The 13,279-nt window shown below is 43.4% G+C and overlaps 1 protein-coding gene across 1 annotated transcript in view; it reads right to left on the reverse strand.

Annotated features, from left to right (window-relative positions):
* The window catches only part of LOC119357847 (protein YABBY 1-like), a 64,924-nt gene extending 56,157 nt beyond the window's left edge, over positions 1–8,767 (reverse strand). The window contains exon 1 of the mRNA XM_037624656.1: positions 8,624–8,767. Coding sequence (XP_037480553.1) covers positions 8,624–8,767 — 144 coding nt within the window. The remainder of the gene's footprint in view (positions 1–8,623) is intronic.
* Positions 8,768–13,279: the final 4,512 nt, after the last annotated feature.

Genomic DNA, 13,279 nt, shown 5'->3' on the forward strand with positions numbered 1-13,279 from the left:
GGGCGAGGGAGGCGCGGGGCGGCGGGATGGGCTCGGGGGGTGGGCAGCGGCGGAGGGCCACGTGTCGCACTGTGATTGGTCGGGCGCGGCGGCAGGCGCGTCCGGCCAGATCCGAACGTGTCCGGCGGCGCGAGGGGAGGGGGAGCTAGGGTTTCGTCCGTGAATTTCAGAGGGGAAGGCCTATTTATAGATTTTGGGAGCTAGGAGAGTCCAAATGAGGTGCGGTTTTCGGCCACGCGATCGTGATCTAACGGCCAAGAGGATGGAGGGGGTTTGGATGGGTTTTGGGCCACTTTGGAAGGGTGTTGGGCTGCAACACACACGAGGCCTTTACGGTTCCTTGGTTAACCGTTGGAGTATCAAACGAACTCCAAATGGCACGAAACTTGACAGGCGGTCTACCGGTAGTGAACCAAGGCCGCTTGGCAATTCTCGGTCCAATACGAGAACGTTTAACACTCACACACAAAAAGAGGCTAAAAGGGGACACTAGAGGATGTAGGAGTGCCGGAATGCAAAACGGACAACGGGGAAAATGCTCGGATGCATGAGACGAACACGTATGCAAATGCGATGCACATGATGACATGATATGAGATGCATGACATGGACAAAAGCAAAACGAAGACAAAACCCAACCACGAGGGAATATCATAACTTAGTGCCAAAAATGGCAAGAGTTGGAATACAAATATGGCAAGTTACATACGGGGCGTTACAAGGTAAATGATAAAAAGGATAATTTTTGATGTGGAATGCTACCTAGCATAATCTTGATCAGATATCTAATCATGGCATGAATATTAAGATATGAGTGATTCAAAGCAATAGTCTATCATTTGACATAAAAACAATAATACTTCAAGCCCACTAATAAAGGAATCATGTTTTTTTTTCAAAATAACAAGGCCAAAGAAAGTTATCCCTACAAAATCATATAGTCTGGCTATGCTCCATCTTCACCACACAAAATATTCACATCATGCACAACCCCGATGACAAGCCGAGCAATTGGTTCATACTTTTTAACGCGCTTCAGCATTTTCAACCCTCACGCAATACATGAGCGTGAGCCATGGATATAGCACTATAGGTGGAATAGAATATGATGGTGGAGGTTGTGTGGAGAAGACAAAAAGGGAGAAAGTCTCACATCGACGCGACTAATCAACGAGCCATGGAGATGCCCATCAATTGATGTCAATGTGAGGAGTAGGGATTGCCATGCAACGGATGCACTAGAGCTATAAGTATATGAAAGCTCAAACTGAAACTAAGTGGGTGTGCATCCAACTTGCTTGCTCATGAAGACCTAGGGCATTTGAGGAAGCCCATCGTTGGAATATACAAGCCAAGTTATATAATTAAAATTCCCACTAGTATATGAAAGTGATAACTCAAGAGACTCTATATATGAAGAACATGGTGCTACTTTTAAGCACAAGTGTGGTAAAAGGATAGTAGCATTGCCCCTTCTCTATTTTTCTCTCTTTTTTGTTGTTTTTTTGGCCTTCTCTTTTTTGGGGCCTTTCTCTTTCTTTCTTTTTTGTCCGAAGTCTCATCCCGACTTGTGGGGGAATCATAGTCTCCATCATCCTTTCCTCACTGGGGTAATGTTGTAATAATGATGATCATCACACTTTTATTTGCTTACAACTCAATATTACAACTCGATATCTAGAACAAAGGTATGACTCTATATGAATGCCTCTGGCGGTGTACCGGGATGTGCAATGATCTAGCGTAGCAATGACATCATGCTAGCTATCTTACGATCATGCAAAGCAATATGACAATAAATGCTCAAGTCATGTATATGATGATGATGGAAGTTGCATGGCAATATATCTCAGAATGGCAATGGAAATGCCATGATAGGTAGGTATGGTGGCTGTTTTGAGGAAGATATAAGGAGGTTTATGTGTGACAGAGCGTATCATATCACGGGGTTTGGATGCACCGGAGAAGTTTCCACCAACTCTCGAGGTGAGAAAGGGCAATGCATGGTACCGAAGAGGCTAGCAATGATGGAAGGATGAGAGTGTGTATAATCCATGGACTCAACATTAGTCATAAAGAACTCACATACTTATTGCAAAAGTTTATTAGCCCTCGAAGCAAAGTACTACTACGCATGCCCCTAGGGGGATAGATTGATAGGAAAAGACCATCGCTCATCCCCGACTGCCACTCATAAGGAAGACAATCAATAAATACCTCATGCTCCGACTTCGTTACATGATGGTTCACCATACGTGCATGCTACGGGAATCACAGACCTCAACACAAGTATTTCTACTAATCCAAAACTACCCACTAGCATGACTCTAATATCACTATCTTTATATCGCAAAACTATTGCAAGGAATCAAACATATCATATTTAGTGATCTACAATTTTTATGTAGGATTTTATGACTAGCCATGTGAATGACCAGTTTCTGTCATCTCTCTAAATAGATATAAGTGAAGCAAGAGAGTTTAATTCTTTCTACAAAATATATGCCCATGATCTAACAAATATAAGTGAATCAAAAGAGCATTCTACAAATGGTGGTTTTCTATGTAAAGAGAAACAGGCAATCCAAACTTCAAATGATATAAGCGAAGCACATGAAGCATTCTATAAAGCCATACTCAAAAGATATAAGTGAAGTGCAATGAGCATTCTATAAATAAACCAAGTACTATCTCATACCAGCATGGTGCATAAAAGAAAAATGAAAACTAAATGCAAAAGACGCACCAAGATTTCACATATCACATGAACGAAACGAATCCGAAAACATACCGATACTTGTTGAAGAAAGAGGGGATGCCTTCCGGGGCATCCCCAAGCTTAGACGCTTGAGTATCCTTGAATATTTACTTGGGGTACCTTGGGCATCCCCAAGCTTGAGCTCTTGACTCTCTACCTTCTTCTCACATCGAGACCTTCTCGATCATCGAACACTTCATCCACACAAAACTTCAATAGAAAACTCGGTAAGATTCGTTAGTATAATAAAGCAAATCACTACTCTAAGTACTGTTGCCAACCAATTCATATTTTGTTTTAGCATTGTTTCTAGTGTAGTATAACTTTTTCATGGCTTAATCCACTGATATAAATCGATAGTTTCATCAAAACGAGCAAACTATTCATTAAAAACAGAATCTGTCTAAAACTGAACAGTCTATAATAATCTGAACATTGACCATACTTCTGCTACTTGAAAAATTCTGCCAAATTTAGTAAAAATAAGAAAAATTCATAGAAAGACAGTGCAAAAGGAATCAGAACCGTTTGACGTTCCAGTAAAAAATGTAAAATCGCGCACTACAGCCAAAGTTTCTGTCCTGCACCATACAAACCAACAAGCATTGTAAACATCCTAAAGGCAAACCTTGGCACATTATTTTTATAATACAAAGGAATTGTACAAGGGGATAATTATTTTTTTGAAAAGTTTTTGTAATTAAATTCACAAAGTTTCCAAGGGCATGAACAAAGTTCAAGGCTAGCTCCCACTTCAACAATGCTCGTCTTTCTCACTTTCGCTTTCCTTTTTGTAAAAGTTTTGGGTTCCCCTCTTTATTTTTGTTGTTTTTAAACTATATAAAAGCACTCAACAGAAGTAAATGACTCTCTAAAACTTCCGGGTTGTCTCCCTGGCATCACTTTCTTTAAATCCATTAAGCTACACATGTAGTGCTCAAGTAGTGAATCCACCCGGATCCCAAGGTATATCAAAGACAATTTTAATTAACAATGATTTGTAATTTAGTAGTGAGCACAAAGTAACATATATCATGCAACAATGAAGTCTAACTCTCTTCGTATGCATCGGCATGTCATAAAAGAATAATTCATGCACACAAATAAATGTCAATGCATAGTATAAACAGTTTCTTGCAATTTTATCGTATTGGATACATAGAGAGGTGGAGATATATTTCCTCTCTCATAATAATTGCAAGTAGGAGCAGCAAGCACATGCATATTATATCTATCAAAGTTATCATGTGTAGTAGTAAAAGGCAACCCATCAATATAATCCTTAATAAGCACAAACTTCTCCGATATAGTGTATTTTGGAGAATTCAAAAAGATAATAGGACTATCATGTGTGGGTGCAATAGAAACAATTTCATGTTTAACATAAGGAACTATAGCAAGTTCATCTCCATAAGCATAATTCATATTGGCATCTTGGCCACAAGCATAGCAAGCATCATCAAAAAGGGATAGTTCAAAAGAATCAACGGGATCATAACAATCATCATAGCAATCATCCTTCGGTAAGCACGGAGGGAAATTAAACAATGTATGAGTTGAAGAGTTACTATCATTAGAAGGTGGGCACGGGTGATCAATCCGCTCTTCCTCCTTTTGTTCTTCGCTCTCCTCCTCATCTTTTTCATCCAATGAGCTCACAATTTCATCATTTTCTTATTCCATAGATTCCTGCAAAATATTAGTCTCTTCTGGGACAGCGGAGACTTTCTCAATAAATGCATCAATATCGGAATTGTATTCATAATTCTCATAACAATATTTAAGGATAGCTAAATTTTCAGGTCTGTAGACAGCATCATAAAGATTTTCATATTCTTTGAACATAGATTCAATTTCATAAGCACCCATAAAAGCAACAAATTCTTCTATTTGTTCCACATCATAATAGTCATATATAACTCTAGCATAAGAAGCCAATGTTTCATTATCATTAAATTTGCATAAAAAGGGAAAGTGTGGAGCCTTCATCCCGGAGCAACAAGTACAATCATATCTCAAGCATAGTTGCCTAGCATACCATTTCAACATATAAATTTGATACCATAATAGTTTCCCTTTTTGAGTCAAGCGATAATCCCTAAAGTATTCACGTTGATTCAACGTGTCTCCCATTACATAATATCCGCCACATAACGAGCATCGAGGGTTTTAGGAGGTTCCTCATCTCCATGAGCAACAAGTACACCTAATTTTTTGGTATTTCGTGTTCCATATCGATAACTAAAGATAGAGAACAACTTAGAACAGCAAATAAAAATTACTTAGTGATAAAGCAAACAAGCACACACGAGAATATTCACCCCACGCTATGGCTCCCCGGCGACGGTGCAAGAAAAAGGTCTTGATAACCCACAAGTATAGGGTATCAATTGTAGCCTCTTTTGATAAGTAAGAGTGTCGAACCCAACAAGGAGCTAAAGGCAGAACAAATATTCCCTCAAGTTCTATCGACCACCGATACAACTCTACGCACGCTTGACGTTCGCTTTACCTAGAACAAGTATGAAACTAGAAGTACTTTGTAGATGTTTTTGGATAGGTTTGCAAGATAATAAAGAGCAAGTAAATAAAAAGTAGGGGCTGTTTAGATAAAGACACAACTAAATTAGTTTTAGTAAAGAGCTTTTTGTTCCGAGAAAGTTATTTGTCCCTAGGCAATCGATAACTAGACCGGTAATCATTATTGCAATTTTATTTGAGGGAGAGGCATAAGTTAACATACTTTCTCTACTTGGATCATATCCACTTATGATTGGAACTCTAGCAAGCATCTGCAACTACTAAAGATCATTAAGGTAAAACCCAACCATAGCATTAAAGCATCAAGTCCTCTTTATCCCATACGCAACAACCCCCTTACTCGGGTTTGTGTTTCAGTCACACACGCAACCCACTATAAGAGAATCATGAACGTATTGCAACACCCTACAGCGGGGATCCCTCACGCTTGCGCGACACAGAGAGCACCATAAGACAGCACCAATAATAAAACATGCAACTCAAACTAATCTTGATCATCAAATAACCCATAGGACAAAATGGATCTACTCAAACATCATAGGATAACCATACATCATTGGGAAATAATATATAGCGTTGAGCACCATGTTTAAGTAGATATTACAGCGGGTACGAGAGAGGTTACACCGCTGCATAGAGGGGGGAAGAGTTGGTGATGATGGCGGTGAAGTTGTTGGTGAAGATTGCGGTGATGATGATGGCCACGGTAGCGTTCCGGCACCACCAGAAGAGAAGGGGAGAGGGGGCCCCTTCGTCTTCTTCTTCCTTGACCTCCTCCCTAGATGGGATAAGGGTTTCCCCTCTGGTCCTTGGCCTCCATGGCGTGGGAGGGGCGAGAGCCCCTCCGAGATTGGATATGTTTCTCTGTCTCTCTCTCTCACTCTTTCCGCGCTCCCAGATTCTAGCCTTTCACTATTTCTTATATTCTCGGAGATCCGTAACTCCGATTGGGATGAAATTTTAACATGATCTCCATCCGGATATTAGCTTTCTTACGGTGAAAGAAGGGCATCAACCTCCTTACGGGGTGGCCACGAGGGCCCAGGGCGCGCCCCCTGCCTCGTGGCCCCCTCAGGCATCGTCTTGCGTGGAGTTTTCTTCCCAAAAATCATATATATTCCAAAAAAAATCTCCGTCAGTTTTTATCCTGTTTGGACTCCGTTTGATATGGATATTCCGTGAAACAAAAAACATGCAACAAACAGGAACTGGCACTGGGCACTGGATCAATATGTTAGTCCCAAAATAGTATAGAAAGTTGCCGAAAGTATAAGAAAGTTGTAGAATATTGGCATGGAACAATAAAAAATTGTAGATACGACAGAGACGTATCACTTGGCTTGTCATCGGGGTTGTGCATGATGTGAATATTTTGTGTGGTGAAGATGGAGCATAGCCAGACTATATGATTTTGTAGGGAAAACTTTCTTTGGCCATGATATTTTGAAAACACATGATTGCTTTATTAGTAGGCTTGAAGTATTATTTTTTATGTCCAATGATAGACTATTGCTTTGAATCACTCGTATCTTAATATTCATGCCATGATTATATATGTGATCAAGATTATGCTAGGTAGCATTCGACATAAAAAATTATCTTTTTTATCATTTACCTACTCGAGGACGAGCAGGAATTAAGCTTGGGGATGTTGATACGTCTCCGTCGTATCTATAATTTTTGATTGTTCCATGGCAATATTCTACAACTTTCATATACTTTTGACAACTTTTTATACTATTTTTGGGACTAACATATTGATCCAGTGCCTAGTGCCAGTTCCTGTTTGTTGCATGTTTTTTGTTTCGTAGAATATCCATATTAAACAGAGTGCAAACAGGATAAAAAATTATGGAGATTTTTTTGGAATATATGTGATTTTTGGGAAGAAAAATCCACGCGAGACGACGCCCGAGGGGGCCACGAGGCAGGGGGCGCGCCCCAGGGGGGCAGGCGTGCCCCTGACCCTCGTGGCCACCCCGTAAGGTGGATGATGCCCTTCTTTCTCTGCAAGAAAGCTAATATCTGGATAGAGATCGTGTTAAAATTTCAGCCCAATCGGAGTTACGGATTTCCGGGAATATAAGAAACGGTGAAAGGGAAGAATCTTAGAACGCAGAAACAGAGAGAGACAGAGAGATAGATCCAATCTCGGAGAGGCTCTCGCCCCTCCCATCCCATGGAGACCAAGGACCAGAGGGGAAACCCTTCTCCCATCTAGGGAGGAGGTCAAGGAAGAAGAAGGAGGGGGCCCTCTCCCCCTCGCTTCCGGTGGCACCGGAGTGCCACCGGGGCCATCATCATCACCACAATCTTCACCAACAACTTCACCGCCATCATCACCAACTATTCGCCCCTCTATGTAGCGGTGTAACATCTCTTTTACCTTCTGTAATCTCTTCTTAAACATGGTGCTCAACGCTATATATTATTTCCCAATGATGTATGGCTATCCCATGATGTTTGAGTAGATCCGTTTTGTCCTATGGGTTAATTGATGATAGTGATTGGTTTGAGTTGCATGTTTTATTATTGGTGCTGTCCTATGGTGCTCTCCTTGTCACGCAAGCATGAGGGATTCCTGCTGTAGGGTTTGCAATATGTTCATGATTTGCTTATGGTGGGTGGCGTGAGTGACAGAAGAACATACCCGAGTAAGTAGGTTGTTTGCGTATGGGATAAATAGGACTTGATACTTTAATGCTATGGTTGGGTTTACCTTAATGATCTTTAGTAGTTGTGGATGCTTGCTAGAGTCCCAATCATAAGAGCATATGATCCAAGTAGAGAAAGTATGTTAGCTTATGCCTCTCCCTCAAATAAAATTGCAATGATGAGTACCGGTCTAGTTATCATTTGCCTAGGGACAAATAACTTCCTCGTAACAAAAAACTCTTTACTAAAACTAACTTAGTCGTGTATTTATCTAAACAGCCCCTACCTTTTATGTATGTGCACTTTATTATCTTGCAAACCTATCCAAAAACACCTACAAAGTACTTCTAGTTTCATACTTGTTCTAGGTAAAGCGAACGTCAAGCATGCGTAGAGTTGTATCGGTGGTCGATAGAACCTGAGGGAATATTTGTTCTACCTTTAGCTCCTCGTTGGGTTCGACACTCTTACTTATCGAAAGAGGCTACAATTGATCCCCTATACTTTTGGGTTATCAACCTGCCCTCCGGACGCCCTATAAAAGGCGCGTCGCCCCGCCGTCGCTGGCGCACCGCTCTCGCCTCCCCTCTCCTTCTCCCCCTGTCGCCGGCGTTGCCCTCACGCGCCCTTCCTCTCCCTCTCGTTGGCGATTGCGCGCCCAAACCTGACGCTCAAGGAGGCGGAGGAGCTCGCCCACTTTGTCATCCCCGCCGCACCCGACGTCAGCCTGCCGGCGAGGTGGTGCCTGAGCGTCGACGGCGTGCCGGTGGCACCGGTGCCTGAGGTCGACACCCACCTCTTCGCCCAAACCATCGGCCTCTATTGGGTGTGGCTGCCGCCAGAGGAGTTGGAGGACCCGCGCTACGCCCCCAACAACCCTAGGTGGGCGGACTGGCTCGCTGACGACCACGAGCGCCGCCTCCACGCCTTCGCCGGCCCGCACCCGCCTGCCAAGCACAACCGCGCGCAGCGAGACAAGCTCTGGGACGGGCACACCTTCAAGGATGTCATCGCGCCATACCGTGCAGGCGGTCGCCGACGCCGTGTCCGCCCCGCCGGGGTACAACTACGAGTTGTTCCGCCGCGGCGAGGTGCACTCCACCAGCGTCCGCCTCGACTTCGGCGCGATGCGCGCCCGCCCGCCCCGCGGTGGCCCAGGCGGTGACCGTGGCGCTGTCCGCCTTGGCCCCGGTGATCGCCGCACCACAGGCAGGAACAACACCGGGTACAGTCGTGCCCCTCTGCCCGAGCCGGAGCAGCAGCCAGAGCCGGCATTGGTGGCGTAGTACAAGCGCCTGGCGGCGGAGGCTGGCGGCACAGAGGATATGCCGGGCTACCTAACGGCGGTCTGGTAGTCGGAGAACATGCTGCAGCCGCCCCCGCTTGTCGAGGAGTACATGCAGCTCTCCCCGGTCGTCGTCCACCCGAAGGACCCGTCGGACTTCCCCGGGTAGCACGCCGTGGTCGAGGACTCGATGGCTGTGCCGCGCGTGCCCGCGGTGCCCGTGGTGCCCCTCGACGACAGCAGCAGTAACGACAACGACGATGGCGATGGGCTCTATGACGAGGCAGACTTCGGCGGCGTCGAGGACGAGTAGTTTAGTTTAGGTTACTTTCGAAATGTCGTTTAGTAATGATCAATTATTTTTGTAATGTTGTTTAGTTAAGTCTAATTTCTAGTAGTATGTAAAATATTTATGAAAACTATAATGAAATATCGAGTGTTTGAATGGATGGTTTTAAAATATCGAGTGTTTGAATTAATAGTGTTATTTGAACTTGTTTCATTGTACAAAAATATTGTAAAAAAATAAAAAACAGAAAAGAGTTAGACTTTAAATGTAAAAAAACTACGAAAATTAGGAAAGGAAATAAAAAACAAAACAAAGGGAAAAAATAAATAATATTTGCAAAAAAGTAAAAATATTTTTAAAAAAAATAGTTCTATTGTAAAAAATGAAAAATCACAAAAGAATTAAACTTGAATTGAAAATAACTATGAAAAATATAAAAGTAAATAAAAAATGAAACAATAAAAAAATTACATAACATTAGCAAAACAAACTAAAAGAATTATTTTTGAAAAAAACGCCCGGAGCTGAGCGAGGCATAGTAAGTCAATCCCGATCAAGCCGACGGCGAAAGGGACTGCTTTTTCGGCCCCGCAAGGCCCACGAGCCCAAACACACGGCAAAGAGAAATTAGGCGATCTTTTCAGGAGTACATCGAGGTAGGGCGGAGCGTGCTATTTAAGCTGGTGCGGGCGCGCTCCGGTGGGCGAGGTGGGACTAAAGTTAGAGCTCACCTCTCGCGGTGCTGCGCGGATCGCCGAGGTGGGCCAATTTCGGTGGGCTGAGTGGGCTGCTTGAAGGCGCGCGTGCGGGCAGTCAAGGGTGCAAGGGCAGTGGGACGGTGGAGGCACACTTGTTTAGTCCCACCTTGATCGTCGAAGGACGCCCCGACCGGCTTAAATAGCCGGATTCATGCACCCTGGCAGATAAGATAGTTAGTAAATAATTTGATTTGATTTTACACTGTACGGGCAGCTCTGCCGCAGCTGCCCGGGAAGTGTTACACTGCCCGGGCAGCTGCGGCAGTGCTGCTAGGGCATTGTATACTCAAATCATATCATTAGTATCTATCTTATTTTTGATAGTTTACCACTCTACGCAAGTTTGTTTCACCTCACTTAAATTTCATCATTAATACCTATATTTTTTTAATATTTGTCACTCCTGATTTAAATCACATTATTAGTACCTATATTAATTTTGACCATTTGGCAGTCACCATAGGACCCAACGCAAAATTTCATCGTGTTCCGAGCACACACTCATGTCGCGTCACGTTCGAGTAGTGTGTTTCGGATTGAAAGCGGGGAAAATCATAGAAAATTCTCGGGGGTTGGAAATGCCCCAAAACTTGGCATGCTTGCTTTCCATGAGTGTAGAAACGTATGAAAACAAATTCTTCCATTTGAAGGATGTAAAAAAAACCTCAGTCAGGACGGGGCCTTCGCTCCTACCAGAACGGCATGCGCTGAGGGAGGTCATTTTTTGACAATCTTCAGAACGACCCCAAATTTTGCGACAGGGCAGGAATGTCCACCGTAGGACTCCTCTTAATTTCATCTTGTTCGGAGCACACACTCATGTCGCATCATGTCTGGGGAGTGTGTTTCAGTTTCAGAGAACGAAAAATCTTAGAAAATTCTCGGAGGTTGGAATTGCCCCGAAACTTCACATGCCTGCTTGCCATGAGTGTAGAAACATATGAAAAAAATTGGGTCCATTTGAAGGATGTCAAAAAAAAACCCTCCATCGGGACGGGGCCTTTGATCCTACCAGAACGACGTGCGCTGAGGGAGGTCCTTTTTTGACCATCTTCAGAATGACCCCAAATTTTGCGACAGGGTAGGCATGGCCACCGTAGGACTCCTCGTCAAATTTCATCGTGTTTGGAGCACACACTGATGTCGCGTCATGTCCGGGGAGTGTGTTTCGGTTTTAGAGAACGGAAAATCTTAGAAAATTCTCAAAGGTTGGAAATGCCCCAAAACATCACATGCTTGCTTGCCATGATTATAGAAATGTATGAAAAAATTGGGTCCATTTGAAGGATGTCAAAAAAACCTCCATCGGGACGGGGCCTTCGCTCCTACCAGAATGACGTGCGCTGAGAGAGGTTATTTTTTGGCCATCCTCAGAATGACTCTGAATTTTGAGATAGGGTAGGCATGGCCACCATAGAACTCCTCGTCAAATTTCATCGTGTTCGAAGCACACCCTCATGTTGCGTCACGTTCGGGGAGTGTGTTTCGGTTTGAGAGAACGGAAAATCATTGAAAATTCTCAGAGGTTGGAAATGCCACAAAACCTTCCATGCTTGCTTGCCATGAGTGTACAAACGTTTAAAAAAAATTTGGGTCCATTTGAAGGATGTCGAACAAAACCTTCCGTCGGGAGGTGCAAAAAAATCTTCAAGCGCGGGTAGTCATACCTTACAACACTGATACAGGTTATGATGTATCAGTCCACAACAATTGTGGAGTGACAAAGCAGAACCTGCATAAGCATAGTGAGGTATGGCCACCACGATTAAAGATTTGATGTCGTATATGGATGAAGCTATTTAAACACATGATTAGTCGTGAAAACTAGCAATGTGGGACTAAAAAATAGCACTGTGGGCGGTTGGCGCCCCTAGCGGTGCACACATGGCCGACCGCCCCACCATGGCCCGTGCGCGCCGTGGGCCGCCCCTGTGCGCCTTTTATGGCCACTATAGGCTAACCTTTTTATAAAGAATTTAAGTACCACATTGATTGTGGAGACTCATATGTAGTGGTTTAAAAAGGCTGATAATATTTTAACTTTCAGTTGTTATTGCTTCATATTACATGTATACAGATCCAGATGGTGTAGGTGTTGCTCTGCTTGTTGATCTTTATCAACAAGCAAAGCAACACGTACATCATTCCTTCTGGGTAAGTATACCCATCCTATGATGCAATAATTTCTTATTATTTTTGTAAATATAAAAAATTGTGTCCGAAGAGCACTGTATTAGTAAATATTAAAAAAACACAAGAAAAAAATATTCTGTAGTGTGGACGGATTTACCTCAGAAGATTAATGTGAATTTTTGCTGTGACACTCCATGATTATGGAGTGCCAGAGTATCATTTGCATTATCGTACCGAGGAAAGACCGCCACATTAAAGGCAACACTGTACACAGAGGACAATATTTATACAGATGAATAAGCGTGTCTAGAAGCAATGTTGGACTAAACAATTAGCAGGTTGGGCGGTGGCCACCGTAGATTTTTGCCTTCATGGTCCCTCACGCGTGCGCCGCAAACGGCGCCCAAGTGGCCGCTGTGGGTCACCTTCGTAGCCCGGTCATTTGCGCCGCGCGTGCCGGCTGTGAAAAAAATTAAATCGTTGCAATTTTTGTGTATTTTCATGTAGAAATTCGTATAAAATGAATCTAATGTCGAAACACACCCAACTTTTGCATGCGCGTGTGAGTGACCCCCACCGTCTCCCACGCCAAATTTCAACGGAACCGGAGTACGAACGGAAGTTGCGTCACATCGGGAGACCTTTTCTCCGTATTTTCACGGAGAAAATGATAGTAAATGCATCGAGTGTCCAAACGCACCGAAATTTTGCATGCGTGCTTGTGTGGCACACTATAGTGTGTGAAAAAAATGGTGATGTAACATGACTTTGCGAAAGAGAACACCTAGTGGATGCCGTCCCCCCAAACCGATACCTGAGGTTTGTACTGCAACTACATGTCAACATGAACGCACCCAACT

The sequence above is a fragment of the Triticum dicoccoides genome, chromosome 2A (assembly GCF_002162155.2).
Source record: "Triticum dicoccoides isolate Atlit2015 ecotype Zavitan chromosome 2A, WEW_v2.0, whole genome shotgun sequence".
In the NCBI taxonomy this organism is placed as follows: domain Eukaryota; kingdom Viridiplantae; phylum Streptophyta; class Magnoliopsida; order Poales; family Poaceae; genus Triticum; species Triticum dicoccoides.